The sequence below is a fragment of the Erythrolamprus reginae genome, chromosome 2, assembly GCF_031021105.1.
Source record: "Erythrolamprus reginae isolate rEryReg1 chromosome 2, rEryReg1.hap1, whole genome shotgun sequence".
Taxonomy (NCBI): domain Eukaryota; kingdom Metazoa; phylum Chordata; class Lepidosauria; order Squamata; family Dipsadidae; genus Erythrolamprus; species Erythrolamprus reginae.
In genome coordinates this window covers 156,805,261-156,819,800 of record NC_091951.1, presented here as the reverse complement: position 1 = coordinate 156,819,800, position 14,540 = coordinate 156,805,261, and the positions used below count along the sequence as shown (strand labels likewise).

At 39.0% G+C, this 14,540-nt stretch overlaps 1 protein-coding gene across 1 annotated transcript in view; it reads left to right on the top strand.

Annotated features, from left to right (window-relative positions):
• The window catches only part of DNAH17 (dynein axonemal heavy chain 17), a 151,593-nt gene that overhangs the window by 89,842 nt on the left and 47,211 nt on the right, over positions 1–14,540 (top strand). The window contains exons 55-59 of the mRNA XM_070740114.1: positions 347–508; positions 3,678–3,911; positions 7,965–8,129; positions 10,940–11,035; positions 12,496–12,713. Of these exons, the coding sequence (XP_070596215.1) occupies positions 347–508; positions 3,678–3,911; positions 7,965–8,129; positions 10,940–11,035; positions 12,496–12,713 (875 nt within the window). The remainder of the gene's footprint in view (positions 1–346; positions 509–3,677; positions 3,912–7,964; positions 8,130–10,939; positions 11,036–12,495; positions 12,714–14,540) is intronic.

Genomic DNA, 14,540 nt, shown 5'->3' with positions numbered 1-14,540 from the left:
AAAGTCAAATGCGTGTATAACTAATAATATCTAAATTAATATTTTTTATTATTGCCTGGCTGATGGACATTTAATCTTTTGAGTGGGGCTGTTGATGTAAATAATAATAACTTATGTTTTTGTGTCAGGTGGCAATATCAAGATGCTTTTGCCAACATTTGGGTATTGTACAAATGAAGGTAGGAATATCTACAGTAGCCATTCTAATAGGGAGAATATTTTTTCAGGTGTAAATTTGATATACAGAGATTTACAGGGATTCCCCAATAACATTTGAGTAGTAAAAGATCTTAAGTAATTAATAATAGTGATTATGCACATTGATGCGTTTTAATTCCCTCCCCAGGTAATCCTATGTTTCTCTCCTGTGGGGTCTACTCTCCGTGTGAGGGCTAGAAAATTCCCTGCTGTAGTAAACTGCACAGCTATTGACTGGTTTCACGAATGGCCAGAAGATGCCCTGGTGTCTGTCAGTGGAAGGTTCCTTCAGGAGATTGAAGGGATTGAGGTATGCATCCATTTTTTAAAAAGTGAACACTGTGTACTCCCAATATCTCTTGGCACTAAATAGAACCATTTTCTTTTGTCAATGTTCCATTATGGTTTTGGGGTTTTTTCTGCCTAGAACTTTTATTCTTGGTTTTTTTTCCCAAACTGCATTCCCTCTATCTCTTCAGACCGTGATGAACAACCCATGCTCCCCTCCCAAACCTTAATTACGATCCCCAGAGCCAATTTAAGCTTTGTCACCACATTGTCAATTTTAATATAATAGACGTTGAAAATCCTTTCTGCTTCCACCCAGTTTTGGAATAATAATAATAATAATAATAATAATAATAATAATAATAATAATATTCATTCATTCATTCATTCATTCATTCATTCATTCATTCATTCATTCATTCAATTTTTAGGCCACCCATCTCCTTAGACTCAGGACAGCTTACAGCATGTTAGCAATAGCACTTTTTTAACAGAGCTAGGCTATTGCCCCCACAATCTGGGTCCTCATTTTACCCACCTTGGAAGGATGGAAGGCTGAGTCAACCTTGAGCCGGTGATGAGATTTGAACCGCTGACCTTCAGATCTACAAGTCAGCTTCAGTGGCCTGTAGTACAGCACTCTACCTGCTGCACCACCCTGGCTAATAATAATAGTAATAGTAATAGTAATAGTAATAGTAATAGTAATAATAGGTATAAGATATATCAATGAAAGAGTAGAAAGTAGGATATAGGAATAGAGGAGAGATATATATAGTAATATAGGAGAGATAATTGGACAGGGGATGGGAGGCACTCTGGTGCACTTATGTACACCCCTTCCTAACCTCTTAGGAATCTGGAGAGGTCAACCGTGGAAAGTCTAATGGTAAAATGTTGGGGGTTAGGGGATGATACTACAGAGTCTGGTAATGAGTTCCATGCTTCAACAACTCGATTGCTAAAGTCATATTTTTTACAGTCAAGTTTGCAGCTTGACTGTATTAATATTAAGTTTGAATCTTGTGTTCTCTTTTGTTGTGGTTGAAGCTGAAGTAGTCTTTGACAGGCAGGATGTTGCAGCATATGATCTTGTGGACAATACTTAGATCATGTTTAAGGCGACGTAGCTCTAAGCTTTCTAGATTCAGGAGTTTAAGTCTTGATTCATAGGGTATTCTGTTTCGAGTAGAGGAGTGAAGGGCTCTTCTGGTGAAGTATTTGTGGACATTTCCGATGATGTTAATGTCTGAGATGCGGTATGGGTTCCAAACAGATGAGCTGTTTTCGAGGATGGGTCTAGCGAAAGTTTTGTAGTTCTGTAAGTAGTGTGAGATTGCCCGAGCAGAAGCTGCGTAGGATTAGGTTAATAGCTGCATAGGATTAGGTTAATAGAATTGCTCAAAGGATAGGAAATCTTAGAAACAGATTCATGAAGACAAGGAAAACTTTTAGCTTTAATAAGATTTTTTAAAGATATTGTTTGCTTAGTTATCAATTGTTCAACCTTGGGAAGAGTTGTGAATGCCTCTTTACTAGCTGTTGCAGGATTTTGATGCCAATATGGATATTTCCTACATAAGCAGTTATATATTCCATGTCTCTTTCTATCATTATGTCTCTCTTTTTATGTTATGTATTTCTGCTTTACATAGTGTTGGCTTGAAATTACCTCTTTATAGATTTTGGCCTGGAGCTTTTGTTTCCTGGAAAGAGCATGATACATTTATTTATTTTTCATTTGACATATATTCCAGATTTTTAAAAATTGCAGTATAAGCCCAATGTAATTTTATTTGTGTATAGCATTAGCATCAGTGTCCTCCTGGGACTTGTCAAAAATGCTAATATTGACCAGAGCCTTTATGTCTATGTTTCTTTGCTATGCATGCTTTCTCTTCCTAAGTACATCTAGTATTAATAATTCTGTTCCTTATACCACAGTGTTTATATCAGATTCTTGGAGAAAGGAATGTGGGGCATGCAAAACCTCAAATCCGCAGAATAACATTAACATATCAACTGCATGTCATAGTAGTATTTGAAGCTAAAATTTCCAATATGTGGTTAGGTGTAAAACATATTCTTATTTGGTGCCTTTCAGGATGTGCAGTGCAGGATCTCTGATGGTTCATCATATTTCCTCATCTTAGCTGTTGGAAGACTTACATTTGTCTCATTATCTCCATCTCTCTCCTCCTTTCTTTTCATCTCTGTTCAATATTTTTCCATGGTGTCTCTTAAGGGTTTGTTATTTGCACTTCATATCTCCTACTCTGTGTGCTATTGTTTGGTTGCAAAAACCTCCTATCCACTGGGGCAAAAAAAAGAGCACGTTCCCTGGGGTCACGTGTCCCCACTGGTATTGCTCCATGCCCCCCCCCCGGGGCCCCCGTTCTACTATTTGAGAAACACTGCACAGAGATAGGAACCAAAATAAATGCTTTTCATTCAAAGTTAGACAAATGATTTACTTTGTTCCATGTTCACTGTGCTCATTATATGTAACGTGACTAATTCAGATGAGTTAACTATGGGTGTGTTACCATGTTTTATTCTTTCCTCTAGAGAGTCCAAATTTGTTTAGAAGACGGGGCAAGAGAGTAGTAATTTGGTGAAGATGGTGTTGGTGTTGAATTAGGATCAGTGAGGCCGTGTTCAGTTAGGATCATGAGGCCAAGGTTCAAATCCACTTTCCAAACATGGAATCTCTCGGGGGGGGGGGACATCCCATCTCACAGCATGATTGTTGTGCAGAAAAATATAGCAAGGAGGAACAGCAATGGAAATGTTGAAATTGATCAAGTAAAGTTCCTTCAAGTTAATAAATGCAGAACTTCTGAATGGTTGGAAAAGTTATTTGGCAGTCAACCAACTTTATTCAAATAATTTCCCTTTATTCTCTGTTTGGTATCCAGTTTGTCTACCTTTAGGCAAATGTAGCCTTATCAAGTAGCAATTGGGCCTAGGACTTATTCAGGAGGGAAATTCCCATAATTGCCTATATGGAAATGTGTGGATTTTGTTACAGCTAGTGAAAAATTATAAATGATATAATCAAGTGTTAATTTAATTGAGATAACAATAAATAGGTAACCTCTGAGTTACAAAGGAACAGTGGGGAGGGGGAAAGGGAGAACAAAGTCGCTGTTGCATAAATTGGCCTGATATTTTCTGGTCCTTCTTTGCAGCCTGGAGTTAAAACCTCCATCAGCCTGTTTATGTCCTTCGTCCATACAACCGTCAATGAAATGTCCAAGATCTACCTGGCCACTGAAAGGCGTTATAATTATACCACCCCAAAGACCTTCCTGGAACAGATCAAACTTTACCAGAACCTCCTAGCCAAAAAAAGGAAAGAGCTGATTGCTAAAATTGAGAGGCTGGAGAATGGCTTAATGAAACTCCAAAGTACAGCTTCACAGGTTTGTGGGCAAATGGGATGTTCTTGGTTGTAGCCAGAGGTGGGTTCCTCCCAGTTCGGAACAGTTGGCCCAAACCGGTACCAACCTGCTGGCGAGTCACCAAAATCAACTGGCAAAATGAGGGAATGGGGATTTTGCAGTATCTTTCCTCTGGAGTGGGGTGGGAATGGAGATTCTGCCATGCCCACCAGGCCATGCACCCAGAACCGGTAGGGAAAAATTTTGAATTTCACCCCTGCTACAAAGGATGATCATATACTGATTGATTATATCAAAGAATAGAATAGAATAGAATTTTATTGGGCAAGTGTGAGTGAACACACAAGAAATTTGTCTTGGTGCACACGCTCTTAGTGTACATAAAAGGAAAGATAAGTTTGTCTAGAATTATAAGGTACAACACTTAGTCCAGGTACAAATAAGCAATCCAATCATATTAGGAACCATTCAATATAAATTGTAAGAATACAAGCCATAAAGTTATACTCATTTGTGGGAGGAGATGAGTGATGAGAACGATGAGAAGATTAATAGTAGTGCAGACGTAGTAAATAGTTTGGCAGTGGTGAAGGAATTATTTGTTTTGCAGAGTGATGGCGTTTGGGGGAAAATGTTCTTTTTTCTAGTTGTTCTGGTGTGCAGTGCTTTATAGCGTTGTTTTGAGGGTGGGAGTTGAAACAATTTATGTCCAGGATGTGAGGTGTCTGTAAATATTTTCACAGCCCTCTTCAGGTTTAACAAGATCCATCTAGACAGTGTCTTGGCTGATCTGTTTTAGTCCCAGAGGATTTGAGTGGCACAAACATTCTCTGTTTAGTCTTGAAATTCCAATCTATAGGAAAATATTTTTTTCTCCAGGATTATATCAGGTTCTCCCATAATATGAGAAAGATAATTGCATGGAACTGAAAGCTTTTCCAGATGAGCAGCCACATTCAACTACTACCTTTAATCCATGTCTAATATTCCACTACCACTACATCTACTATGTAAAATTATATACCGCCTGGAGCTGAGTAATTTCCACCCCACCCGTCTGTTCTTTTTTAAAAGCTCAATCAGGTTAGGAGGCAAGGAACCTGAGTACCATAGCCGAAAAATAGACTCTTGATTATATATGGATGGGGGAGACATTTAAAATCTCCCTCTAAAGCCAACTGCAATAGACTGAGCCTTGTTTCTTTTATCTTATGTGTGTGTGGGGGGGTGGGGGGGTGGGAGGAAAGATGCTTCCATGCAAAGATTATGCACTAGTTTGAAAGCAATTCCAGTCCTATGCAGTCTCCTGATATTAACAGCCTTGGAGATTTAGGTTGATTTTCTGCTAGCTTATCAACATGTAATTCAGACAGGGGCAAATGTTTTGCTTTTGTTTTCCTTTGGGGTTTTCCCCCCCACATTCTGTAGCTAGAATCAGTGTTCCCTCTAATTTTTTTTTTGGGGGGGGGGGGCGGAAAAGTATAGTGTCTGAGTGGCAGTCCCTTCGGGACCGGGCGGCACAGAAATTAAATAAATAAATAAATAAATAAATAAATAAATAAATAAATAAATAAATAAATGAATGAATGAATAAATAAATAAATAAATAAATAAATAAACAAACAAACAAACAAACAAATAAACAAACAAATAAACAAACAAACAAACAAAAAACCCACCCTGTTTTGCCTCAGAGAATTTCAAAATAAAATACTGTACTGTGTGTCTATAACAGTGAGCTCATAATAGGGCAACTCTATCAATATCAAAATGCCACTTAAATAGTTGAGCTAGTTTCAAACTAGATTTTGATTTTCTTTCTCTCTTCCTTACTCCCATTCTTTTTCTTTCTCTTTTCCTTCCTCTCTTTTTTCTATCTGTTTCTCTCTCTTCCTCTCTTCCTCTCTCTCTCCTTCCCTCTCACTCTTTCCCTCTCGGCTTCTGGGCAGGTTTGGAAAACTCTGAGTTGATGATGATTTTTAAGTGAGCGATTGCTCACTGCTCAGCTTAGAGGGAACTATGGCTACAATTCCTCTTTAGAGAGACTTCTTGACCCAGCCTTCCTGATTCCTGAATATAAGTCCTGTAAGGGAAATGCTACCTTGACGGTTTTGCACCGCTGAGCACAAATCCCCAATAAAACTAATAAGGCTTTGTCCGCTGGATGAAGAGAATTCCAAGGGTCAGGCTCCCGAGGTTGCTTTGTTGTTCATTTTCTTTCTTTCAATACAATACAGCTAAAGAGATTTTCCTGCTGCTGGACTTGCAGTGGTTTGGGCCAGGGCACTGAGTTTCACTAACTTGTTTTCCTCATGCTCTGTTGCCAGACATGAAGCCAGCCACAAATCCTCTTCAGGATGCCTTTGAATATTTGGCATGGAAATAGTGGGATTATGGCATTCTCATTTATTGCCTGAGTTGATTCTGGCTCCAAAGAAATGTAGAAGCGGGGTGGGATGTGGGAGGCTGCAAATGCCATTTAAGAATGCCCTTTCTATGGGGTATTTTTGTTTTATTGAAAGCAATCGCATGCAGATCCATTTGGGCTGGTGCAAAGCTGCTTCACTTTTCCTTCTTGCGACTCTTTCTATTAAATTTAGAAAGAGTCGCAAGAAGGAAACGTGAAGCAGCTTTGCACCAGCCCAAATGGATCTGCATGTGATTGCTTTCAATAAAACAAAAATACCCCATAGTAAGGGCATTCTTAAATGGCATTTGCAGCCTCCCACATCCCACCCAGCTTCTACATTTCTTTGGAGCCAGTCTCTTTTAAAAAATGTATTAATTTCAAAGAAAACAAGAATTCTGAGCCAATGGATAAAATAATTAATGTAAATTTAATGTAAGAGAGATAAAGGAATGAGAAATATTAGATAATTATGTGGCACATAGTTAAATGTTAATTAGAAAAGGTTTGAAATGGAATTTAAGATTTAAGAATACGATTGTTTGAATTACACAATGAAGAAAAAATGGTTTAGTCTATTGCTTTATAGATTAAAATTAGCTACTGAAATTATATTTCAGGTTTTTTAATATAAAATTGTTTCCTTTTGGCATTCTCTTTTTTCCTTTTTAGGCAGACGGAGTAATTAGTGATGAATTGAAATATGATTTAGGATGTTTTATTAATTATTCATATTGTTAGGCATTGATTATATATGTGTTGTTATGTATGTATGTTTTTAAGTTGGAGGGGGGAAAAAAGAAAGTTATACAGGACAAGAATTCTAAGCCAATCATGCAGAGTAGGCAGAAATGCTTAAGTTGTCAGGGTTCCCACCAATGCCCTAATAATAATAATCAGGAACCTCAAGCCATTTAGCAAGAAAAATCCAGTTGTTTATTAGGGGTGCCATGTGAAGCCAGGTCTGACTTTCCTCAATTTGTGCCTTGCCTCTGACCTTGTTTCCCCCTCCCCCCAAGGTGAGTCACCAATCACATTCCCCAATTTTGGGGTTGTAGAAGTCATTCCTTCCAGCCACTGCCGGTCTCTGTGGAGATGGCCTTGACTTCAGCTGGCTAGGGTGTGCTTTGTTTTGACTGAGGTGCAAATTCCTCCGTGCAGCTGCAAGGCGAGATTGTCCATCCCTTTGCCTAGGGCAAGTTGGGAGCAGGTCAGAAAAGCTTTACAAGTTGACACAAGCATTACCCTATCAGGATGCTTTTACTTGGTTTGCTTAGAGGAGGTGATAGATGCTTAGATTTCCTGAAAAGGCATTAGCACTATTTGGGATAAATATTTCATATTTTGCTAGGATGCACATGGAAGTTATCCTAAGATAGCATAGACCAACAGTTTTTAATGGTGTAAATTAGGTTTTTAAGTGTGATAATACATCACAATCTACTTCCCACAATATCTTCTTCTTCCAACTTCCTGATTTGTAGCTTTCATTTCATTTTATGTTATTATTTTAACAACAACCATTCTCTGAAATAATCTCATGTGGTCAAAATTCATTTCTAAGAGGCTACAAGAAACAAATGCAAGAAGTCAAATGTATTTCATCAGGAGGGGTAGCTGTAAACACACCTGCCTTTCAGAGTTTGTCTTTCTGTGGAACTTGATAGGTGGATGATCTGAAAGCCACACTCGCTGTTCAGGAGCTAGAGCTGATGCACAAGAACGAAGACGCCGACAAACTGATTCATGTGGTTGGAGTTGAAACGGAGAAAGTGAGCAGGGAAAAAGCAATTGCTGATGAAGAGGAACTTAAAGTGCAAGTCATTAACTTGGTAGGGCTGTTTTTTCTACCTTCTGATTTGACACTGGTAGAAAGAGAAAGCTGCCAGTTAAGCAAAGAATGCATATGGAGGCCTATGCAAGAACCAAACGCTGGCCTGCAACACGTTTTCTAGCTATAAACCAGGAAGGAACTACATGACACCTTGTTTTATTTTGTTTTCTTTAATTCCTGGCATCTTTTTTTTTTTTTTTTGACCAACTGAGGCCAGTGGTTTATTACGGTAGTTTCTGATCATGAAAGCCGAGACAGGGATCCATTTCACAGATGAGGGTTGCTAGTAGAATTTAGCTGACACCCTCATCGGTTGTCCAAGATGCTGTTCCTCAACTGTAATGGGCTCTCATAATGTTTAACCAACCACTTTAACATTAATTATATGTATAACCCACAATAGTTTATTTTAACCAGTAGCTCTTTGCCCCAACCCCCACTAACTAGTTTTGCTCATTAGAAGACACAGCATTGGAAGAAGAGGTCATAATTTTAAAGATAAGATTATCTGGTGTAAACAAATATGAGAAATTGATATTATTTTTATTATTTTTATTTTTATTTATTTGATTTTTTTTATGCCGCCCTTCTCCTTAGACTCAGGGTGGCTTACAACATATTGATGGATTTATTTATTTATTTATTTACTTACTTACTTACTTACTTACTTACTTACTTACTTACTTACTTACTTACTTACTTACTTATTTATTTATTTTGTCCAATACACAATGAGGGTTTTAGTGTGTATGTACATACATATACACATAGTAAAATACATGATGAAGGTTATAGAGCAGATACTCATAGTAAAATATATCTAAGAAAGAATAGAAAAGAAGATATAGTAATAGAACATATCAATGAAAGAATAGAAGAAGAGATATAGGAATAGAAGAAAGGTATATAGGAGATATAGGAGAGCAATAGGACAGGGGACGGAAGGCACTCTAGTGCACTTGTACTACTGACCTCTTAGGAATCTTACTGACCTCTTAGGAATCTGGATAGGTCAACCATAGATAATCTAAGGGTAAATTGTTGGGGGTTTGGGGATGACACTATGGAGTCCGGTAATGAGTTCCACGCTTCGACAACTCGGTTACTGCCCCGAGTCTGCAGAGAGGGGCGGCATACAAATCTGATTAATAAAATAAAAATAAAAATAATACTGAAGTCAAGTTTGGAGCGGTTAATATTAAGTTTAAATCTGTTGTGTGCTCTTGTGTTGTTGTGGTTGAAGCTGAAGTAGTCGCCAACAGGCAGGACGTTGCAGCATATGATCTTGTGGGCAATACTTCCTACAGTGTACTCTGTTACCTGTATTTATTTGTTTTAAACGTTCATATAGCTGCCAATCTTAGACCAAACTCTGAGTAGCTCCCAACCAAGAATTAAAATAATATCAGTAAAAAAGACATTAAAAGCAATTACTATTCTAAATATTAAAAACAAAAACTTGGCACCAAGTTAAACTAAGAATTTCTGTATTATTATTATTATTATTATTATTATTATTATTATTATTATTATTATTTATTACAGTTGTATGCCGCCCTTCTCCGAAAACTTGGGGCAGCTTAAAAATATTGAAGAATTTAGCCATGAACTCACACCTTGTTCTCTGCAGATCCCGTTCCTTTCATATGCTCTCTCTCGAATGTATATTGAAGCCCAAAGGGGCTTTCTTTCAAAAGGCAACTTGTTTTTCTTATTTTGCTTCAAGATGTTTTGCCTCACATCCAAGAAACTTCCCCAGTTCTGATTGAATGGTGGAGAATGGAAGGATTCATATTCCTGGCAATCATTCTTGTTCAGGATATGGATCTTCGTGGGGAAAATTGCAGAGGATTCAGGTGACTCTGAGGGCACATATAAACCTCCAAGTGTCCTCGACAATTCTCAGAAAGAGGGCTATTGACCAGATGTCTGCGAAAAATAGAAATCTTTTCATTCTCCTCTATTCGGTCAGAACTTCTTGGATGAGAAGCGAAACTCCTTCAAGCAAAACAAGAAAGTCCAGCCAGCCTTTTGAAAGAAAGCACCTTTGGGACTGGATGACAAAGGATCTCTAGAAACACTGAAAACTGCATTGCACCATAGGCCAATCATATGTGAGGACGAATCTGCAATAGCGAGGAGAATACACTACTTTCCCTTTGTGCTTCTCTTTACTTGAATTCATTCATTGGGTGTCCTAAAAGCAGAACTCTCCTGCGACATTTTCAGTTACCAAAGCTGAGATTGCGCACAGCCGGGGTTCACAATTACTCTCCTTCTTAGCATTACTTTATGACAAAAACTTTTTGCTGATCTCACAAGGAAATCTTGAGGTGGTCTGAATTTTAAAACTGAACTAAGGAAAGACTTAATGAACTCAATCTGTATAGTCTGGAGGACAGAAGGAAAAAGGGGGACATGATCGAAACATTTAAATATGTTAAAGGGTTAAATAAGGTCCAGGAGGGAAGTGTTTTTAATAGGAAAGTGAACACAAGAACAAGGGGACACAATCTGAAGTTAGCTGGGGGAAAGATCAAAAGCAACGTGAGAAAATATTATTTCACTGAAAGAGTAGTAGATGCTTGGAACAAACTTCCAGCAGACATGGTTGGTAAATCCACAGTAACTGAATTTAAACATGCCTGGGATAAACATATATCCATTGTAAGATAAACTACAGGAAATAGTATAAGGGCAGACTAGATGGACCATGAGGTCTTTTTCTGCCGTCAGTCTTCTATGTTTCTATGTTTAAATGCATTTTTTCCAAAATAACTTGAAAAACATTCTTATTCCCTTCCTCAGAATGTATCAGAAAAGCAAAGGGCTTGCGAAACAGATTTGGCTAAAGCTGAACCAGCGTTGATTGCTGCTCAGGAAGCCTTAGACACTCTCAATAAGGTAAAATCCTTTAGGTTTTCAGCAGTTAAAAATGATGTGCCCATTTATAGGGGTATACTCTGTTTCAGCATGTCATTGATTAAGTAAAATAGGCTTCTATTTTTATGAAGGAAGATCCCAGAGAGATAGAAATGTGGTCTGGATAATTGATTCCTCTTACAGGAACCATTTTCAAGCCATCAATTGTAAAAAGTGCAGAGTTCCTCATGTTTGAAACTTCAAATAACTTTTGGAAATAAATACTTCACATTCAACAAAATAGGAAGTTAAACACACACACACACCAAACCCTCAGCCTGAGATTGTTTTGCATATCCAGAACCCAAGATCCATTTTAGACTGAGCCCCTACCCTGGAAGGCTTTATCAAGGGTTGGAGCTGCACAAACTATGAAGCCTCTAAAGTACAGCTCCAAAATTCTGTAAATCCAAAATTCAACTAGAAGATGTTGTGAGTGCTCCTTGTCCACCTCAGGTCATATCAGATTCTGAGGAGGATGAGCCAGGCCCCTATGGATACCCTGGGCCAGGAGGGTTGCCAGCTGATGCAGAGAGTGAGTATGAGGGAGAAAGAGACCTGAGTGAATCCGAGGAACCACTAGAGGGGGCTGATATGACAATGAAAGAGTGGTCCCAGTCAGAGGATGAGGAAGACATTAGGGTGGATAGTCAGTGGATAGACCCTCACTATAGGAGATTGCTGAAAACGTAAGAGGAGTTGCATAGTAAAAGGTATTAGCTTACAGCCTTAGCCTCGTTAAGGTGTGATATGACTTCCAGGCAGTACAGTATAAAGGCAAAGGATTTGGGGTAATTGGGTGTGGGGTTTCAATGCTGTTCAATGGAAGAGGTTGTAGAGTGGGGCTGTGCTTGAACGAGGCTTCAAAGCCATGATTTCTGCCTCAATAAAAGGCATTCTCTGCTGGAGGATTTTTGCTCAGGATCTCGGTGAGCTGATTCATATGCTTAAATGATAAATGGACTTGTTATCTAAGGAATTCCAATTAGGCCGAGTTTGGCGCCTTTCCCAGACTCTGTTGATGCTTAGCTCCAGAGAGAGAAATAACTCCCTTTTCCTTGCCGTTCAAAATCCGCTTGTCGCTGTGTGTGCTTTTATCAATAAAGAGTTTGATTTTTACCATGAAATAAGGGATTTTTGAGTTGGTGGGTTCGCTCCGAGGGCCGTGCACAGAACAGAAGAGAATATTTATAGCTCCAAGGTTGAATTGTGGGGCCCTTTGTTCTCTCTGAGTTTGGTTGTTTCCTTGTAGATATTTCATTACTCAACTAGGCAACACCCAAGCTCAAATGTCATACTGTAGCCTGTAATATTCTGCTGCTCTGCTAACACATTGTAGTTGATATGGGGTGCTTGATGGATTATTTTCTTAATCATGGAATTTACTATTTCATTGTTTAAAAAATTCTTTCTCTTCTCCCCCCTCTTTGGTTACCTTTTAGAACAACCTGACAGAGCTGAAGTCTTTTGGATCTCCTCCAGAAGCAGTGGTTAATGTAACAGCAGCAGTTCTGATTCTTACTGCTCCAGGTGGCAAGATACCAAAAGACAGAAGTTGGAAAGCAGCAAAATCCATGATGGGCAAAGTAGATTATTTCCTGGATGCCCTGAAGAAATATGACAAAGAACACATTCCCGAATCTTGCTTGAAAGCTTTTAAGTAAGAAGCATCTACACCTATATGATCTTACAGTGAGATAAATTGAAATGGCAGGTCATGCATTGGAGAGGGGTGGGGGAGAGAGAGAGAGGAGGGGAGAGGAGAGAAAGAGAGAGAGAGAGGAAGGAGACAGGAGAGAGAGAAGAAAGAGACAGGAGAGAGAGAAGAAAGAGACAGGGGGGAGAGAGAGAAGAAAGAGACAGGAGAGAGAGAGAGAGAAGAAAGAGACAGAAGAGAGAGAGAGAAGAAAGAGGAGAGAGAGAGAAGAAAGAGACAGGAGAGAGAGAGAGAAGAAAGAGACAGGAGAGAGAGAGAAGAGAGAGACAGAAGAGAGAGAGAGAGAGAAGAAAGAGACAGAAGAGAGAGAGAGAAGAAAGAGACAGAAGAGAGAGAGAGAAGAAAGAGACAGGAGAGAGAGAGAAAAGAAAGAGACAAGAGAGAGAGAGAGAGAAGAAAGAGACAGAAGAGAGAGAGAGAAGAAAGAGGAGAGAGAGAGAAGAAAGAGACAGGAGAGAGAGAGAGAAGAAAGAGACATGAGAGAGAAGAGAGAGACAGAAGAGAGAGAGAGAGAGAAGAAAGAGACAGAAGAGAGAGAGAGAAGAAAGAGGAGAGAGAGAGAGAGAAGAAAGAGACAGGAGAGAGAGAGAAAAGAAAGAGACAGGAGAGAGAGAGAGAGAAGAAAGAGACAGAAGAGAGAGAGAGAGAAGAAAGAGGAGAGAGAGAGAGAGAGAAGAAAGAGGAGAGAGAGAGAGAAAGAAAGAAAGAAGGAAAGAAAGAAAGAAAGAAAGAGACAGGACAGAAAGGGAGAGAGAGATTTAAATGTAGAACATTAGTCTCTGTAGCTCACTAGCAGCACCTTCAAAAGTAAAAGTGTGGTAAATGCCAATAATTGTGGCTGAGCAGGCAAAAGCTCTGAATGCAAAAGATCCCAGTCTTTCCAAACACGTCTGGGAATTCTTCCCTGGAACCGTGAGAAATCTGTGTTAATTATTGTCGACACTGCTGCTGAGGTTTGCTGGCATTTGTTGTTGACCTTGACTTGAGGTGAGGCTTTATCTTTCTCGCCAGTGCCCAGAGCAGATTTTCTCCTACCTGTTCCTCACTTCTTCCTTCTCACATCAGGCCCTAAAGGAGTTTAACATTTTCCCCAGGTGCCTTTCTCCTCTGGATGAGTCACAATTCTCAGATTTCTAGACTTAATTTAATAGCTAATCTGGAACCTTTTTAAAGACAACAGATGTAACCAGAATTTTGCCCATTTCCTAAGAAAAAAATCTGTTCTTGCATCTCTTGCCTTTAAGCAACTAAACGCAGTGTTGGCAGCAATCGACCAATGCAGTAAGGAGAGGAAGGAGTTTTCTGCTTTTATTTATTTAGATATCAATAGCTGCCCAGTTCACCACAGCGGCTCTGAGTAGCAAATCAAGATTAAACAGAAACCATAATATAAAACTTTAAAATGTATAATACTAACATATAATTAAAAACAAAAGCAGGAGCTAAACGTTATTTTTTTAAAAATTAATTATATAAAGCTGTGTTAACTCACTCAGCCTTTGCAAACTTCACAACCCTCCTGCCAGTAATGGGCAGCCAAAATTTTTACTGCCTCACTGTGGGTGTGGCTTATTTTGTGGGTGTGGCTTGATAGTCACATGACTGGGGTAGGAGTGGCTTGCTGGCCATGTGACAAGACGGGAGTGGCTTGAATGATCATCATCGTTTAAATGAACTGTTCAGTCCTCAACTTACAACCTCACCAGTGTCGCTCTCTGGCGTGACAATTTGCGTTCTCCTTCCTGGGTCACACCCTGCCTCAGGTTGGAT